The sequence below is a fragment of the Plectropomus leopardus genome, chromosome 16, assembly GCF_008729295.1.
Source record: "Plectropomus leopardus isolate mb chromosome 16, YSFRI_Pleo_2.0, whole genome shotgun sequence".
NCBI classification, from domain to species: Eukaryota; Metazoa; Chordata; class Actinopteri; order Perciformes; family Serranidae; genus Plectropomus; species Plectropomus leopardus.
The window spans coordinates 22,167,279-22,187,464 of NC_056478.1; the positions used below are offsets into that span (position 1 = coordinate 22,167,279).

The 20,186-nt window shown below is 38.9% G+C and overlaps 1 protein-coding gene across 1 annotated transcript in view; it reads left to right on the top strand.

Moving 5' to 3' along the window:
- man1a1 (mannosidase, alpha, class 1A, member 1) overlaps positions 1–20,186 on the top strand; it is a 166,179-nt gene that overhangs the window by 29,074 nt on the left and 116,919 nt on the right. Inside the window, exon 2 of the mRNA XM_042503009.1 lies at positions 18,179–18,275. Coding sequence (XP_042358943.1) covers positions 18,179–18,275 — 97 coding nt within the window. The remainder of the gene's footprint in view (positions 1–18,178; positions 18,276–20,186) is intronic.

A 20,186-nucleotide genomic window follows, 5' to 3' on the forward strand; every position in this document is an offset into this window, starting at 1 on the left:
TGGCTGCTGCTGGACATGATATTCACCATTATCTGACAGTGGGAATTATTTTTTTTTTATCGTGATTCTCAATGTTATATATTTAATTTTTTTAATCATGATTCTTGATATTGTGTATTGGCTTTTTCATTGTTTCTTTTGGGAATTTTCTATAGTATATTTTCTATTTTATTGTGATTCTCTATCAATAAATTGTTTATCGCATACTTACTCACGTTTGCATAAATACCAGGACACATTTAAAAAGAAAAACTGTGGTTTCTTTCACACCTGTAGTCAGGTTTATTTGGTTTGTAACAAGAAAAAAAATGCATTAATACCTTTTTGTGCTGGTGCAGTTTGGGGATACTTGGTGGTTTCATTCACATTTTAGAGGAACTTCCAAAAACACAGAGTGCACTCAAATGCAACACACATGTTGTTCCTCATTTTCTTTTGACAGTTGAATTATTATTATTATTTTTTTTTATTTGATTAAGACAAGGCAGTTACACATAGTTCCAACACAGAGTATGCGACTGATTGGTTTCAAAGAAAGTAAATGGCTATTTTAATAGCCATTTAGATTTTTTTAATTAGATTAGCATTTGAATTTATGCAAATATCACATATATCCAAACCCTGTTGTTGGTCTGATTTGCTTTCATGCCACAAATGAACACATGGAGGCAGACAGACACCCGTCTTTTCAGGCAGTCTTGATCCGATGGTTGTGGTCTGGACCGGAGCTCAATGTTCAGCTTTAACACTAACCTAAACAAACCAAACTAGTCGGGCAGAAGGCATAGTTTGTGAGTTTGTTCAAACTGAACCGAACAGGTTGTGTGTGAGAGCCCCCTGAACTCAATATGGGCTCGGACTGATCAAATCAGCTCAGTTCTCCACACTCCAGCCTCCACTGTCTGGTGTAGAATATCATTACATTGTTTGTCTCTCCTTGAGGAAAATCAATTATTGCTTTTGGAGATAATGATCACGAACTGCAGGAAACTGTGAATTGAATCCTCCGTGTTTGGTATGCTGCTGCAGTGCTGTTATTCATCTCTGTAGAAAAGCCTCCAAAAGCCTTGGTTTCAGTCTCATTGCTAACATTTGGAATGAATTTTTTGGAGGTTTGCTCGCAGGGCTTGTTGGAAAGATGTTAACTTAATGACAAATCAGATAACCTCTAAACTTTCCAATTTTCTTTAGTTTCTTTGTACTTTAACTTTAACTGCAGTCATTACTGTTGCTCACTGTGTCTTTGTGCAATTTCCTTTTTCCTTTAAATATAGCCTATTAAATCAGTGGTTCCCAACTGGTGGGTCACGGTCCAAAAGTGGGTTGTGGGTCCATTCTGAATGGACCACAAATGACTAGCGACCATGTCAACAGTAACTATTTTATTGCCCTGTTCTTGGTATGTGTCCTGTTTTTGTCTTTATTGGTCAGAGGAGTTGGTGGCTGTTTTTTTTTTTTTTTACTCTCCCTTAAGCAACAAATATTTTTCCTTGAGTCTCCCTGAATGACTCAGGGAAAATGCATGAACTGTTCATCCCACATGATGTGTGGTGTAAAAATCACCAAAAATCAAAAAGAAAAAAAGCCAAAAAATAGAGAGAGAGAGAAAATCACCCTTAAAAAAGATAACCAAAACCTGTTTAAAGGGAAAAAAGAAATCATTGCCAAAAATTACTAAAGAAAAAAAAATCGCCAAAGATTTTAAAGAAACAAAAGTCACCAATTTTTTTAATAATCACCAAAAATTTTAATAGGAAAATAAAATGCCAAAAATTTTAAAAGAAAAAAACAAAACTAACAAAAACCAATCGCCCACTTTTTTTTTTTTTTTTTAAAGAGGAAATGCCTTTCAAACCCATGGGCTAAGCCCATAAAACACCCCTGGTTTTACTCATTGCATATTATTCTTGCGATGTGTTTTACTTTATTCTGTTATTAGTCCACATGTTATTTGCATTTTGTTAAATACAACTAAATATGTGGTCATTGCTCTTATGTGTGGACCTTGAAATAATGACTAAGAGGAAGTGGCTAGACCAGTTGGAAACCACTGTATTGAATACTTTGTCTGTGTGCGAGAGACAAAGACAAAGACATAAACATGACATGCAACTTATTTTAAGCAAACTCCAGTTGTTGGAAATTTGTCAGTGTGATAGTTTCACATAGAGCTGAATGAACAGCTGCATCTCACCATCATGGAAACAACGTATTAAACCCACTCTTCTGTCAGCAGAGACTGTGGGGAGGCTCCATCCTTTTTTCCAGCAGTACAATACTGACCCATATATGGTTGTTGAAATACTAAACCGCTCAGGAAATCCCTCACTGATCCCTGAAGAACTGGTCCCTAGGCGGAGAGATGGATATTGTCCTCCGTCTCTAAGCAGTGAGAACATGTGAGGAGACGAGGTGGAAAAACGGTTAGGTGGCGAATGCTGTTCCAAAACAGCATGGGTCAGAAAGCAAGTTTTGTGTCAGGGCTTGTGTGGGCTCTATCTTTTAAAGATTGCTACCAGCGCAATAGATACTGTGGCAACAAAAACCCTGTTTTTGTGCACGTTGGTATTGCACTGGGAATAACATGTTGTTCTGAGTGTCACATCTCACTTGTCCTAAGGTGTAACTACATTTGCATTTGTGTGTAGTATTGCTATGACACCCGAAGATAACAATATTGCCTTATATCTAAATATTTGCAGTGTCTATGCAACAATCATGATGCTATTTCCATTCTGTTTCCATAGTTTTGTCCCCTCAGACACTATCTAATTTCAATTTTAAACTTGAAGTCGAATCTGAGCTGCTGACTTTTTATTTGAAAGCCCCTCATCTATGATCAATCCCAAGATTGTAGACCAAGTACAATCAGCCACCAATCATTCTTTTGGTGATGGAGTTTTGTGAGGTACCACTGTAGATTTTGGCTTGAATATCTCTAGTTCAGTTTTCCCTTCCACTTCATTGCTCTGTGATGATGGTGCCTTTTGAAAATGAATGTCTTTTGGATGAAAGTTTTGAACACATATAGAATTTAAAATCGATTTCCGTCATTTGCATAAAAATCGTATTTCTATTGGAGTTGTAGCTATCATCAGAAGAATATTTTGGGCTTTTCAAAGTTTGCTGTGCAAAGTACTTCTTGGTCCAGAGTACTAGTTCATAATTCTATCTATGTAATCTAGCTATCTCTATATTTAATTTCTGATGTAAAATTGGGCATTTTAACACGGGGGAGTCTACAGGGATTGACTGTGTTAGAGCCAGCCTCAAGAGGCAAGTTGATGAACTGCAGGTTTTGGCACTTGAACATGTATGTTTTTTTATGTAACTTTATGTAAATATCTCACAACATTAACCTTGACATTAACACGTGACGATATGTAACTTTTGAAACGCTAAATAGAACAAGCCTGACTTTTAAATTCTTAGCGACTTAAGGACACGAGGTGTTCCATTACATTTAAACAACAATGACTTAATATTTCAAACAGGACAGAAATTATGGTCTCGTGGATGTCCTGTTTGTTTGACTTCCCCTCGCTCATGTCCTGTGGGGACTTTCTTGGACTTTACAGTGTGTCAGTTAATCTCAGCGCCAAGTATTACAACAGATGGATTTACATTTGAGTAAGCTGAAAGCCCGGTGCGTCTCATAAAGATGCTAAAGGGTGCCTTTGGTGTCTACATCACATGGCTGAGCGTGAGAAAGTGGCCGTGTGTGACCCTCTGGCTCCAAATGGCCTGTCCATTCTCATTCCCAGAGTCTGTGTAACAGTGCTTGGCGAATCAAGCCGCGGTTATGGGGTCCCGCTCATAAACCTGCCCGACTCAATTGTGAGTCAATCATTGTGAATTGTCAATCATGACACCCTGTTTTTATACCATGACACAACAAAAATGTCTTTGACACCTAGTTTATTTCCTTTTTTTTGCCTATGTCCCTTCCACTAACATAGAGGGGCAGGGATAACGACCTATACTGCAGCCGGCCACCAGGGGGTGATCTAGCTGTCGTGTTGTCCATCTTTATATCTATGGTAGAGATTTAAAATAACTGTCTGCTTTATTTTGTTAGAGTTGCTTTATAGTTGAATAGTAGTGCATTGCAGGCTTTTCAAATCACTCATAGATGCATTTCCACGCGATGACAGTGTAACTTGATGAGAAGAACAGTCGCACACAGCATGTTCACAGTGATGAATTACATCACTCAAGTAATTTTCCTCCAAATTGATTTTCATAACAAAGTGGAAACAAATGGCTGCCTGGGAGGCAAGAAGACACATTATAAAATCGGAAACATTATAGCATGGTTTGAAAAATGATAATCATTGATACAAAGTGAGTATGATTTATTGTGAACAATAAAATAATACAAAACAATCCCTCACCACTTCAGGAACAAGTGTCTAACTACTCAGTGCACTTCAGAGCCATCTATTGTAGCTTTCAAGAGCCATTATTTGTGGCAGACTTGGCTTTGGTTTTCCTCCTTGTGTCACTTTTTCACTTCTGAAAAGGCATCTTTCAGTTGCTGTCCCACTCTGGAGAGAAATTTGCTCTTTCATTTCCCCGTCATTAAACCTCAGCTCGCTGAGGAAATTGCTGCACCTGGGTTACTGGCCATTATACCTGCACATTTGTAATTCTAATTATTTGTACCTGGACTCATTTGCATGCTATACTTTAGTTAACACTGACACACACAGGTGGGACAAAATGTGCCCGCAATGCTTTTGTGCTGTGCCTGGGAAAAGACCGTTTTAATGGTGGACAGTTTGAGTCTTCAAACACAGGTGCAGGTAATAGCATTGATACTGGATGCGCTCCATCTTCGGTGTGCCTGGTATTTGTGAATCCTGGTTCGCTGGCATCTACAAAGACAGAGCCTTTATTAATGTTGTTAGCTTCTGTACACCTGTGCTTTTTGTACTGTGATAAGCCAAAATATCTGCTGTGATTGGTATGTATTTCATACCCTCGAGCACTTTGAAAAGACTCTTTAAAGACTAGAGCAGACACACTCTCACATCTAAAGATAACTGAGTTTTGTAGTCATACATGATTACTGCTAAATTTTGAATAGGATGTGGATGTGCCAGGGTCACTAATTGGAAGACTACAATCAGATTCCTGTCCTAGTCCTGGTGAAAATATCACACCAAACTCCCTTTTAGAAATATGACATAGTAACAAGTCCTTAACTTAAGATGCACAAGATAAAAGGCGCCATATTTCGACAGTATTCTTGTCAGTTTGGCAACAATATAATCTGTATAGATAAACTACTGTACTGTACTTAACATTTTTGATTTTATCACCTCAACTGCCTCTGTTGGTTAGTTACGTTATATTAGTGAGATTGGACTGTGGAAATGAAATGAGAGGGGAGCCGTTTCAGAAATCAAGATTTCTCATTAAAATAAGTACCGGTTTGTGGATCAGATAAACGCTGAATTAAACATGGACTGTGTTCACTCCACAACTCCACCAGTATCATCTCCTTTTCAACGTTTTTGCTTCCCTGGAGTCTCCTCCATGTTTACTGTCCACCTGGTTTGTTGCTTTAGTGCTGAAAGGAGTGCGCAATAATATTAAAAATATTTAATTTTGTCAGAATAACAAGATGAGAAAAATACTTAGGACAGCTCTGACTTAATTTTATGACAGCCTTCAGAGTCTCCCACTCATTCATTTATTTGTGGCGGTCTGCCACAATTAAAACATATGCAGTCATGTATTGATTTTACATTTTTAGAGCTGGACCAATCATCAGGAGCTCTATTGGAATAAATGTACACTTCAGTTATTCATTGCAGAAGCAGCATATCGTCAGGCGCAGTGAAACTGAAACTTAACTCTTCCTTGCACTGGCTCTAAAAGTTTGCCTTTACTCCCTCTGCAGCAGCTTCTCCTCTCATTCAATGATCAGCTCTCACGGATTGACAAATCAATTATCAGTCCAATTCAGAGAGGGGACTAAAAAAAAGGGACTTTTATTTGTCTTTATTATTATTATCATTATTGTTGTTGTTTTATTGTTATTTAATATTTATTTAAAAGGGACACAGCATATTTATAAACAGCAGTATAAAATACAAATAAATATGCAGGAGTTATCAGGTCTGCTAATTTGCATCCATAGTCCCTTGGCAGGTTAAAGACGAAAAAAGAGAAATAAATGAATAAATAAAGAAGAACAACACAATACAACAATTCATACAGAGGACAAAGGTGCACTAACAGTAGCAATGTAAGCTGTCATAAAGTGAATGGTATAAGGTTTAAGTTAGATTAGCAACTAAGTCTTACATATTTACCATCCCCCACACTGCATCAAACCCTAGAACATGCATTATGTAGTTTTATTAGCACCTCTTTTCCATATGTTTCCCATATAAGACTTTTTCCTAGCATTTCAGCAGTGTCTCTGTACAAGTGTAGTAGGGCGTAAAAGCTCCCAGCGTCTTCTCCTCTCTAATATAGATGCAGCCCCGGGGTCTGGCACATTTCAAAATGTCATTTCTATTTCATGATGTTTAATGTGTCAGACCTTTCATTTCCCATCTTTCCATCCTTTCCCCCCCGCTGTATCTGAAATACATATACACTCATGGTATCTGGGAAGTATGATTTACATGACGCAAGAAGCTTTATTTTTTGATGCTTGTTTTTGCCAAGTTGATCACAGTGAATGTTTAATGCGCTCTTATTTCATCCCATAAACAGTGTGTGTGTGTGTGTGTGTGTGTGTGTGTGCGTGTGCGTGTGCGCGTGCACTTGTGTGTTTTCTTGTGTGAACCAGCAGCAGTTGCTGTCTGGGCTCAGAGATAGGGTTGAGAGAGATGCAGTAATATTTTTTTACAGAGGTGAACACAGTTCCTTACATCCCCACATAGAGAGAGAGAGGGGGTGGATGTAGAGGGAGAGATTAAATTCAGGATAGCATAAACACAGACACGCCTGGTAAACAACCCCGGAGCAACCGAATCAACAACCACAAACTTGATCAATTTGAACTTTTGGGGAAATTAAAAGCATGCTCCTCTCTGCTTTCCCTTTGTTGCTCCGTCGTTTGAAAATGCTGCTGATGAGTTGCTGCGGTTTTGCTCATCTCTTTAGCTTATTAACGCACTCGCAGCTGTACTTCATGCAGCGATTAAAGTGGATATAGGTAAGAAAACTGCCTGAGATTAAATGTGATGTTGTGTTTCCTCACAACTAGACATTTCTGTTGCTTCTCTACTCATGACAAATGAAGAGCCTTAAGCTACAATAGCAGCTGCTTTAAAGAAATACGGCTGCATTTTTGCTTGCAAACAGGTTCTTGCTACTCTCACCGACCGACTGCTGTAACATAGTCGTGAGTCAAACCGTAATATTTCATTAATTCTGATGATCTACTCCTGCCAACACCTGCTACATAGTAGGTCTTCCAAAAGACTGTTTATACTCCAGATTATGATAATGAAATAAACAAGAAATCACGCCGTACATAACTGCTGTGAATGAAATGAACAGTGAAGGAAATGACAACAGGCTTATGAGTAAGCTCACGCCTGTGCCTGTAGATTATACAGTATTTATATGTGATCGATTGCTATCAGTGGCTTTGTTTCCATTTCTGTTACCTGTGACGTGCTGAATCATAAAAGCATTATTAAACCACAAAATTTAGTAAGACAGGAAATATAGCAGTTTGATGACGAGCCAATTAGATGATTTTGTACTTGAAGAAATGATGGGATACAGTAGTTAAAAAAATTCATATTGTATATAGGGATGCACGAAAATATCGGCATCATCAGTATTGGTAGGTAACAGCTTTAAAATGAAATAATGCTCAAAATGAACTTTTCTGCCAATATGACAGCCCAATAAGATGACGCTTTGATTATGTGACTTTAATAAATTGAAATGCGTCAAATATTGCTTTGATTTTTACTTTCGTCAGGATTGTCTCAGGGAGAGCATCAGCCGAGCCTGCTAGTTGGTCTGGCCAGTGGGAGGTGCTTGGTCTGTTGACTGCATCTAGCATGGTTGCTGGGACATAAACCTTTGCAATTTACACACAGTACACTAAAATATGTTTCTCACATTTATGGTGAAAAATAGACAATGCGGCGACAGAATCTTGATTCAGCTCTGCCTAGTTTGACAATTTAAACTCAGTTTATAGAGTGACACAACAATTTATCAAAAAAACCAAAGCAAACAAACAAAAAAAACATAGGGGACCTAGTCAGTTTGCTCAGTAACCAGCTGTGGGCCCCGGGTCCTCCATGTGGCCTGGTAGAAAACCTATCAGCATCACTGGAATATAGATAGATATGTGACTAGTATCATCACTTCTATTCTTTGCCTTTCACATAGTGACACATGGCCAACACTAGCTCGAACCAATTCACATTGAAAAATCACTTCAATGAATTTGAATTACTGTTTTCATGGATTTTCTTTTTTATCGATGCCCAAAAAACTGATTCAACTTTAAAGTGATATTTCAAAAGTTTGCAGAAAGATTGAGTGGAAAATGATCAGATCAGTGGCCTGCTGAGCGCTTTCCATTATCGTCACAGACCAAATAATGCATTTCTACTCTTCCTTCTTCTCCTCTTTTTTGGTTTTGTTTCATTATTTCTTCATCCTCTTCTAAGAAATGTTTCATTATTATACCCTAAACTGCCTTTAAAGATGTTGACCAAAATGTGTTGTTTTTTTTTTTTTTATTTTTGCTTGATGTTAACATGTTTCTTTTAATGTGAAGCATTTTTACGTGACGTTTCCAGTTTGTAATCTTTTCCTGCTTCCTATCTGTCTCCTCACGTTCTGTGACCCATGCCTTTTTCCTCTCAGTGTCTCACTCTGTCTTTATCTGCCTCTCATTGACATGGCAGGGAGTGAAGCAGTCAAGCATCTGTACTTCACCACACACTCACTGGGGATGCTGCTTTGGCAGGCAGATTGTGTGTGTGTGTGTGTGTGTGTGTGTGTGTGTGTGTGTGTGTGTGTGTGTGTGTGTGTGTGTGTGTGTGTGTGTGTGTGTGTGTGTGTGTGTGTGTGTGTGTGTGTGTGTGTGTGTGTGTGTTTTCAGCTCTGTGCAGCCACATGCAGATTGGCGGTCTGATGTCCTCATCTGCCCAACAACCATATTGCCACCTAACCGCCCTCTTTCTCTCTCTCACACTCTCTCTGACTCTCCCCGTCACACACACTCTCGCTCACAATGCACCTGTTACAAGGGCGTTAGTCACAAGTGTCTCCCCTGAGACAAGAGGATTCAGTTTCAGCCTCACTTTCACCACAGCGGCCCCTGGACGAACTCGCTCACGCACTATTTCCCCCTTTCCTGTTTCACACACATTGACTCAGTTACAGATTACTTAAGACGCCCTGGAGCAAACAGGGTCATTAACCCCTAAATCTTTGCACTGTAGTTAATGATTTGCCATCATCCCACTGTGTGCATAAATGTGTGTGTATAAACAGCAGTGTAAAGTGCACACTGAATCCACGCCAGGTTATAATTTGGAGGACATTTAAACCATGTCTCAGTGGACTGTTATTCAGTGCTCATCTGTGTATAGCATGCCCTTTGAGTTGGCCTTATTGTTGTATTGTTAACACATTTGTAACTTTATGTCAGTAAAATACTGTTTGTCATGATGCCAAGTAAGCACCTGTCAGATGTGGAAAGGGCTCTCCGTTTGATTTTACTATTTAAGATTGGTTTTGTGGGACATTTCTTGTCCACCTTAAGGGCTGTTCTTATTATTATCATCCTTATTAAAGGTTCTTCACCCTAGTGTTGTTTTCAGAATAATTTATTAAAGAAAGTTATTTAAAAAAACAAAATATAGTTATTTAAGGGCAGCAAAATATAAAACAAAATGAAAAAATGTTGTTTTGAGATGCTGGTTTTAAAATGTCAGTCCAAAATCTCTCCAAGGTGCTCAACTAGGTTGAGATCTGAGTCTAAGTTTATCAAAGTGCTTTAAAGTCAAGAAAGTGGAAGATGAAAGCCCTTCACTTTTACTCCTACTCACAGACTTATGAATAAACTACATTCATCAAACTTCTTTTGAATAAAATATGCACTTAAATGTAAAGAGAGCGTCAGTGGTCTTAAAAGTAAAATGATGTTGTCAGGAAAAATGTGTGTAATTCAGAGAAGGATAGTCTTCTCTTACTGTTTATTTGCTGTTTTCTTGTAAGCATTTTGCTCCACATTTGTTAGTTTACTACACCATTTTTATTTTCTTTTGAAATTGGCCTTGTTATCTGTTTTCTCTGATGAGTTCTTACTTTCTTCATAGACTGTATAAAAGAACTGGATGTAGCTTCTGGGTCTGAAAAATAAAGCCAATGCAGTCCATAGAAGTCTGAGCGAGAATACTCCCCTGACTTCTCACTTGATTTATTACCTCGTCTTCTTCAGAACAGCATGATGTTCATTTTGTAAATTATGGTCCCATTTCGATTGAAACAGACGATAGAGCAGGGTATGCTTTGTGGTATGGTTACTGATTGACAAGTCACTTACAATGTGTATCCATGGCACTGTGTGCATTTAAAAAGCTGTGAACTTGATATTGAGTGTTGTCAGTGTTTTAGATCTTTGGCTTCTTCCACAGTATGTTTTCAGTTCATGAAAGTTGGGATATTTTGGTCATCTAAAAATATCTTGTTCTGCATTCAGTTGTATGACAAGACACTGTATAGAGTCCATTGTACATTTTTGCCCAGTAAAATGCCTGTTTTCTGCTTGACCAAATTAGCATACCATTTATTATTACAGTTAATGTGAAGCTTGGATGTACCTTGCTAACTCAACTACCGAGCAAGCACTAGCATTAGCTGATGAATTAGATTTGCCATGCTGATGGTTACAGGTCCTGTCAGGCTTGTAATTTGTATCAGTCAGCGCAACCCTTTGTCCAAATATGGTTACATATGGCTGCAAAAAAACAAGATGGTGATAGCAAAAATGGCAAACTCAAGGCTTCAAAACTACAGTGCTCACACCACTGGGTGACATCACGGTGGCTTTGTCCACTTCTTTCATGCAGTCTGTGGTTCCTGTTATTTCATCACTGTTTAAATATTAACATAGAAATGTAGGAGATTGTTGTCAATGTCACATGAAAAAAAATGTTACAGACTTCAAACAAATAAAATTGATTATGTTATTTTTTTACCTAATAAAAGACAATTTTTTAACTTTTAAATTGGCTGTATAATAGTATAATAAGTATAGTTTTTTGGATAGAAAAAGCGCATAGCACATGATTAACAACAGTAAAGCTTTGTACTGGTCAAATCTGTGAATGTGAAGCCCTCAGCAAATGATTAACATAATTTTCATACTCATCAAAACCTTCATTAAGTAAATCCTTGTGTTGTATATTTAGACATCTGTTTTGTACCTACAATTGCTTATTAAGGTTTTTCCCCTCTCTTTCCCCCTTTCTGAAATGAGCGGCACAGTCCAAGAATAGAAATCAGACAACAACCTGTTGGCAGGCCATCCGATGAGAAAAAAGACCAGCCAGTCTTGTCAGCATTTCATTTCTTAAATTTTTGCTCAACATGTTTGAGAATCAGGTCTTTAAAATGATGTACAAGAAGTAAAATGATGATATAGAAGATGTGCAAGAGAAAAAGTAAGGAGTTGTGAAGACCAAACCTCAGTTTTAACTGCAATAATAAAAAAAAAGGCTTGTTACTGTGATAGCTACACAGTCTGCAGGCTATGATGCTTTATCATGTGAATGTTTGACAATGAAACTGTAGCTTGTTTCAACTTCTCTGACTTTCTGGCACTTTTTGAAAGTTGTAGAATCTAACTTTATTTTTTAAATCTGCATGTTAACTACTTGTAGAAGTCAGACATCATTTTTACTTCGGATGCACGACATGCACCTGAGAGTGAGTCATTTTATTCCCCTGTGCTGTGTGTTAGCATGCTGTAACACTACAATTAGCTGTCCTGCTGACAGGAGACAGTAGTAGAGCCGGGGAACAAGGTTTTGGCTGTGTGGATGCGTGTGCATGTACTGTATATGTGCTGTGTGTCGTCCGTGAAGATGACACAGTTATTAGTTCAGTGCCTGAGGCAGATCAATAGGCTGAGAGGAGAGGTGGAGCAGGGGGACAACAACAGAGAATATGAATGAATTGAAGAGTGATAGAGAAGGAGGCGATTATCAACACTTCTCACGCAGCCTTTCTGTACCAAATAATCTCATCCTCGGCCTTGTACATGTGCATCTGCGTGCTCTGGAGATGAGAGGAGGTGTGTATGCTCTTAAGATCTTCCTGCTAGATTGAACTTGATGTTGGTGCCCTAGAAAAGCACTGCACCTTAAACACAGAGCCAATTAGCATGGAGATATTGTGTGTCTGAAATAGCTTCAGCCACCAGATCCTAATAACGGCGGTCAGCCCAGAAAATCCTGCGCGGTTAATCCAATTAGAGTCAACACATAGGGATCCTTAGCATGAAATCCAATAAGAGTTAACACACAGGGAATGTTTAGTAGTGTGAGCCACACTTATATTTACACATACCTATTTATATACTGTGATTTGCCAAAATGTAATTCTGTTGACAGTTTATGGAGATCCTTGCCAGGTTCCAGAGCCTTAAAATTCCCACTCATGCCTCCGATTTTGAGTAATTCAAGTGAGTTGAGTTCAGCACAGAGGCAGACAAGCTAGTGAGGATAGCCTGGAGTGCTTACACATCAGTAACAGACCTATACTAGTTCTGCTACTAGCTAGCATGATATCAGCCAGCCTGACTACTTATTCAGCCAGCCTGTCTGTCAAAAGGATAACATTGCCTTCAGGAACCACGTCCTCTTTACTGATGTTTTAAAAGTCAAAACCCGCTTTACACCTTACATTAACAGGCGTGATTACATTAACACCTGGCAATAAAATGTCTCTAAGGGCCACATTGAGATCAGATAGCTCTGCCCAGCTCAAACAACTGAATGCAGTACAAACGGGCGTTACCCCGCCTGTCAACAGCTATTTTGATAAGACTTTTTTAAAGCTTTAATTTAGAAAAACCCAAACTCTTATATAGTGTGCACATTATGATATTGTCTGCAATTTCAATGACAGTTTTGTCATAATAATAAAACAAATTACAAACAAAATATCTTGAATTGCCCATAGTTTTCATTGATTAAAACATCAGAGCCAGTCAGGAATATTTAGAAGGCAACAAGGTCGATGAGGATGAAATGGCCTCCCTGATTGCAAAGAAACTGGTGATAGAGACCACTGTGCGCTCCATAGCTTCAGTGTCAGGTGAGGGAGAGCCCATGCTGCCTGGCCACACAATTGCATACTTCTGCCCACATAGTGGATTGAAAACCCAGTGGCATTAACATTTATGTTTAATGAGTTAAAAATGTTTCCCTGACCACCTATGTAGGTGGTTTAGACAATCAGATCACAAAATGTCATTTTGAGTGCATTTACAACTGCTTTTCCATGTTGTCAAACACTATGTGATACAATGCATTTTAATGTAAGGTGTTTAGTGGGTTGTAATGTCTTCAAAGTTGTCCTCATAGTAAAAAAACTGCAGAGTCTGCCAAGGGAACTCCTATTTTTTTCCAATTCGGCCCGGTGTCTAATTTTCCTGTATTAAGGCATTTTGTCGTAAGTTATTGAGTATTTAAACAACATACTGTCTTTTTTAATACATAGCATGGTATTCTCAATAGCAATTGTGTTATTGATATTTCTTTAAGTATTCATTGTTGTATACTGTAAAACCATGAATTATATCCAAATGATCTCTTTATGATATGTAAAAACAAAAAAACACCATTTTTGGATAGCCAGTGCCAATTTGATTACAGTGTAAACTCCTCCATTATGTTCTCCTTTGTTTTCATGTGGAGTGTTTTCTGTCATCTTGATCTCAACACCCTTGAGCAGACCTTGGATCAGCTTTAGTCATCCTCTTGTGTTTTCCAGTGCAGTATTTGGAGTGGAACAAGAGTATTTGAGTAGATATCTTAATGTGACATGCATATAGGAGCTGTAATTAGCAGGCTCACTAGCTTTAATTAGTGGGTTTAAATGGAGGAAAGCTTTCGCTCACTGTCCTTTTGATGTGTGTGGGAGATGTTATGCAAATGCAGTGGCTTTTGTTCTTTGTTTGTGCATGTGCGTGTGTGTGTGCATGTGTGTGTGTGTGTGTGTGTGTGTGTGTGTGCGTGCGTGTGTGTGTGTGTGTGTGTTAAAAAAAAGGGCACGTGTGAAGATAGACCAGTTTTTTTGATCTTATGATGTCTACCTGCCACTAAACCAATACTACACCCCTCAAAAGTTAGCATAGCAAACAGGTGCAGATGGAGCACAAGGGATCAGAGGTAACTGTGCTAAGTAGGCTTCCATTATTTCTCTCGAGTATATTATGGCATATTCCTTTATGCACTGTGACCTAATTTCCAGTTTATTCATCAGAGGCTGTCAGTTATGCTCACAATATGAATAAAAAAAAAACAGAAGAGTATCACAACAGTGTCTTTTCTATGGCTCATAATTGTTACACAGCAATAGATACACAGTGTTCCCACAGCCATGAAAAAGTTCAGAATTTCACAAACACATTTTCCAGATCTGGGAAGTCATGAAATGAGTGAAAAAAAAACACTATAAACTTTGGAAAGGGTCATTGAATGTTGTTGTGTGTAATGAAATTAATTTAATTTCTGTAGCTGTGGATGTAATAATACTGTGTGTGTGAAATTTTGTTTACCATCGCACATAGTACGTTTATTTTAAAAAAAAAGGTACATTCTGGGTGCTTAAAAGTCATGGAAAAGTTTTTAATTTTTTTCCATGAAAATGTATGGGAACCCTGGCTATATGTGAGCGCAAATGTTTATATTGGGCTTCACCTTGCTTATGGATGCCTCCTGATGGTTCAACTACAAGATGTCAGAAAATTCCATTTATCTGAAATGCCTTTTAAAATAATTGTGCTGTAATGATGAGTGTGATAACAATAATGTATCAACATCAACGCTGTTGATTAAAGGTTCTGTATACAACATTCAGAGCATTAATAAAGAAGCAAACCAGTATTTGCTATGTAAAGAAAAAGTGGCGTCCTGAGTCACACTACCTCTGTTTGTGTTGTAATCTGAGCTTCTCTGTGGTTTGTTGTGGCAAGCTAGTCCAGCAGTGCATTCATGTGTGTGTCTCACGGGCTAGTTGTTCTCGACCAAGGTTCTGGGGACCAAAAGGGCTCCTTAAGGGAGTTCCAGGGGGTCACTAGATTAGGGGGAAATAGTTTACCTGACTATTTAAGTCACAAAAGAAGTAGGCTAAATATGAATAAGAGTAATAAGAGTGACTATTCTGATCCTAGGTCTCACTTCCTCCTTAACTGTAGCTGTCAACAACAGAATTCTTGTTTTAATCTTATCAACATGCACATTTTTTTCAGGGTCCTTGACAAAAGAGGTTGAAAGCCACTTGGCTTACTTATCATTGCTGCTTTGAAGTGCACTCATACGACAGTACGAGTTAGCACCATTAGCTGCTAGCTGCCAGCTTAGCCACTTCCAGAATTCATATTCTCTACATTTTGCATAAAGTCCCTTTATTATTATTTATGAGGCCAAAATGCCTCACATTTATTGGTACCAACTTCTCAAAATTTTAAAAATTCAGCTTTTATATTCTTTAATTAGTCGTAGATTGATTTTTTTGGACTGTAAGGACTGACAAAATAAGCTGATTTAATACATCACCATGGCTTTGGGGCCCTCTATATTTCCACATTTTTAGAGAAATTTTGAATCACTTAATTTAATTAAATAAACCAAGAGATAATAAAGCCATTTTTAGCTGTAATTCTACGAACACCACCACTACTCGTAATGGAGCAAATTGGCCAAAGGAAAAACGGCAACCTGTAGACCTGTCAGAGTGTACCGCCTCCACCAGATCTTGTGATGTTCTTTTTTTAATGGTAGTTGTAATAAAGTGCAGCCTTTCACCTTGTAGGTATTAAAAACTCATTCATATTTTATTGAACCTCACTTTAGCTTCTCTGGCTCTTATCCTTGTACGTGCAGTGGCGGTGAGACGGGTGGGATGAAGTCGCAGTACTGAAAACCACATTTCCTGACTGTTTGTCTCTTTGACTGACTTACCAAAGTGCTCGTTTATTGACTGGTTTACTGGCTTATTTACCAACTGTGGTTTCCTGCGTAACAGGTCACGTGACCTTGTGGCTCGTTGACCCACTGGTTTACTGACTGCTGTGGTCATTTTGAGATGATCACGGTGAATTGCTGCTATTCTCTGTGAGTGTTTGTCCTTGAGTGAGCTAATTAAGAGTGAGTCAGCAGCAGTGACAGAAGAAACTGTGCCACTTAGACACGCACGCATGCAAAGTAGCGCACACACACACACGCATGTACAGTATATGCTTGCAACAGGATATGGGTACCAAGAGAGGGTGTATTGCACGGTAATACGATCCCCTTGGAGAGATCCTGCCGGCTGTGCATCAGTTTCACAATCTGTTTGCTGAATGCTTGTGTATGTGGCTTACTACATTCAGGTGTACAAAGCAGGCATTCACTCCATATACGCTATAGGTTACAGCGTAAGAGCTTATGAGAAGAGGACACTGAACAGACTCTCCGTCTGAAGGTGGAGGATAAAGGGTTTTAGCGTGTCTAATCCAGAAGCAGGTTCTAGAAAGCTCCAGAGCGATGCTACGTAACCTGGATTAGCAGGACAGACAAATGCCGAGCTGGAGGAGGAGCTGAGACTGAGACTGAAATGACTGTCTGGGTGTTAGATTGAAAACTAGCGTTCATGCTGCTATCAAGCCCCCAGCCGGCACCAGATTAAAATAAAATGGAACTTCAATGATTCCTTCTGGGGGAATTGGGTGGTTTCAACAGCAGATAATGGGACTCAGCAGAGTAAAATGTTCCTTTTCACAGGGAACTGAGGGATATTTGGGTTTTGTTTTTAGCGGAAATGAGACGATCAATCACCCCCACCAATCCTGATTGGCTTACAGACATTTTGAATAGGTCATTTAACAGAGAATATCTGGACAGATGTTGCACTGTTGTTGTCTATTGATTTCAGTTTGGTGTTCAGAACTGTCCAAACAAATAAGTCATTAGTTTCAGAGCCTCAGGCCCAAGCCTCTCCTTTTATAATTGGATTTTACAGTTTTTTGCCGTGACATTTTATGGACCACATGATTCATCGGTTGATAGTGAGAACTTTTGACAGATAAATCAATAACAAAAATGAGTGGTACAAATGTTGGCCAATTAGTAGCAAAATATAACAATAAAGAAATGCCAAAAATGTGGGCCCAGTAGTTTTGACACTGTTTTCATAATACTTGTTGCCTGGAGACCGCTAATATTTATGCCCTCTCCAGCGGTTTACATCTGTATGCCCCATTCTTGTTAATGCTATATCTCAAGAGCGCCTTATGGGAATTTCTTCTAATTTGGCACAAATGACATGAGAGGTCAAGCTCACTGGGACCCTATCTGTCTCATTCTTTTAAACACGATATCTCGAGAATGCCTTGAGGGAATTTTTTTCAAATGTGGACCACATTTCTTTGACTCAAGTATAACTGATTTTGGTGCTCCAAGGTCAAATTGGCCAATTTGGTCAGATACTGAACTGGTGACACTGAACAGTTTGGGTGCCCACCTTGAAACTGTGCTGATTGTATAGATCTTCTCTGCTGCAGTGGGAAAGGTGTGTGAAGCATCCATGTTTTCTACTGACATGGGTGTAAACTGTAACTGCAACTTGGCAGGTTTGTGGAGGCATACAACTGCGAGGCTGTAATTCTAGTGTATTTTTTCCAGCGTTAAGAATGTAATTTGATAACAATTCTTCAAAAAAATAAAGTCAAGTTAACCTTTCGCAAAATGTTTGCATGGATGACGTGTGACTGTAAAAATTGTCTCTCAAACATTTATATGTACCATGAAAATCCACTATCATCTGGGATTTAAACAAAATCCCACCATTGTTTGAATATGATTCTGTCTCTTCATTACAGCTCAAAGTTGAATTGTCCTCTTTAACTCTCTTCATTTTTCACCTCCTCCTCCCTCCCCCTCCCCCTCTTCCTCCCCCCTGTCAGATGATGAAACATGCGTGGGACAGCTACAGGCGCTATGCCTGGGGTTCCAATGAGCTCAGGCCCGTCTCCAAGCAAGGCCACTCCAGCAATCTATTTGGTGAGTGAGAGAGCGCACACTCACAAACACACACGATTGATCTCTTGTCCCTGCCACCAGCGGCCTTGGCCTTTAGATTAGCAGCCAAATTGGCCGTCAGTTAGAGCCATCCATCTATGGATGCCTCTAAATGTCAGCTTTATCATATATTTATATTCTGTTTGTGCCACTTGCCAGTTGCTGGTGTAAATGAGTGTGGTAAAGTGGGGTGTCTTATTCTGTCCCTGCTTCTTTTTTCTGTTTCACACAACTCCACTCTGAAAAACTTAATTCTCCGCCTGCCTTTCAGTTCTGAAATAACACAAAGAATGCTGCTGGATAACTGCAGGGCCTCGTTAATAAATATCACATACACATGCGCTCACACACATTTTGTTTAGGTCTTTCTGCTGTGAGGAGTGATCATCCCCCACTTTGATTGTGCGTGTGTGTGTGTGTACGTGCAGCAGAAACCAAATTAAACTAGGATAATAACTGCATCTTTTTTACGTATTTTTGTCATCCCCACAGCCACACACACGCACTACGTTGCTCCTCCTTTTGCCTCATTGTGTTTAGTTGGCTGAGATCGTTGGCTTAACAAAAGCTGGACTCAGAAAAATGCCGCCAAAGTAAACATAACGCTAAAAGGAGAGGATTCCACAGATCTGTTATGAAGGCACTCGTGCCAATGGCAGAGTCTCAATACAACTCATTAAAATCACATTTAGTCTGCCGTGTTTTTTGGTTTTGTCTGAATTGTGTAGAGAGATAAAAGGACCAGAGATGTGAAAGTGTTAAGATAAAACTGCTTAGTTTTTAAAAAAGCGGTCCTGAAACTGATGGATGCTTTCATTGAGATTTTGTGTACTGTTGATATCTACATGTTGCTGTGTGAAAATTTCTATATGTTGCTCAATATGTCACTGGCTGTATAACCAAATATCCCTCTGGGACAATAAATCTATTTTTTGATGCAGTTGTAGCTTAGTAGAGTGGGTGGACACAATCTCGTAAGGAATGAAATAGTAAAAAATAAAAAAAACCCATTTAATCTTCATTGAGACTGTGTTAGATTGGTGCACATGCTCCTTTTGCAGGTGATTTGTGTGTACTCCAAGTGTTTGTACACATTATGAATACTGTAATTTATTCTGTCTGATTGGATTAATAAGAGCGGGAACTGGATTTTTAATTTGTTAAGATCTCTTTCTGTCCTCTCTCTTGACCTAATTAAATTCTCAGTGAGAATATTTGTTTAGATACCTTGAGCTCCAGATGAGGACCGTGTGTGCGTGCGTGCATATGTGCATGTGTGTGTGTGTGTGTGTGTGTGTGTGTGTGCGTGTGCATGTGCGTGCGTGCGTGCGCGTGTGTGTGTTTGCATGTGACAGTTTAGAGTAGTGCCGTTGCAGGCTCTTGACTTGATAAGATGGCATTCATGTGTGAAAGAGGTAGCTGTGCCTCCACTGCTGATAACACCGGTCTCTTGGCACCAAAACACACTTATGTACTTGATGTGGTTTGAAGTTTTTCTCAGTGTTTGTTTATTTTAATGTCCCCTCTTATGACAAGATGCATGTGTCAGTGCAGCCAGAGGCAAAAAAATCTAACTGTAGAACAAAATATTTCCTTTTAGATAATCTTTAGTAAACTACCTGAAATCAGAAAGGTTGTATAAAAATGGAAACTATGTTTGAAATTGATCAGTTTTAGCTTGGGGACTGCAGTAAGAGCTGCTAGCATTAGCACATGCAGCCAACATTGTTTCCAACTGCATTTTAGGTTCTGAAAGTGAGTGTTTTGTATCGATCTTTCTCTATTTCTCCAGCTTCATAGGTTGTAAACATCGGTGTTTTGTAGTGGCCAATCAGTGTGTTTCTGTCAGCTTATTGGCCTCTAAAAGTTGGTATTTTGTAGCGGCTCGTTGTG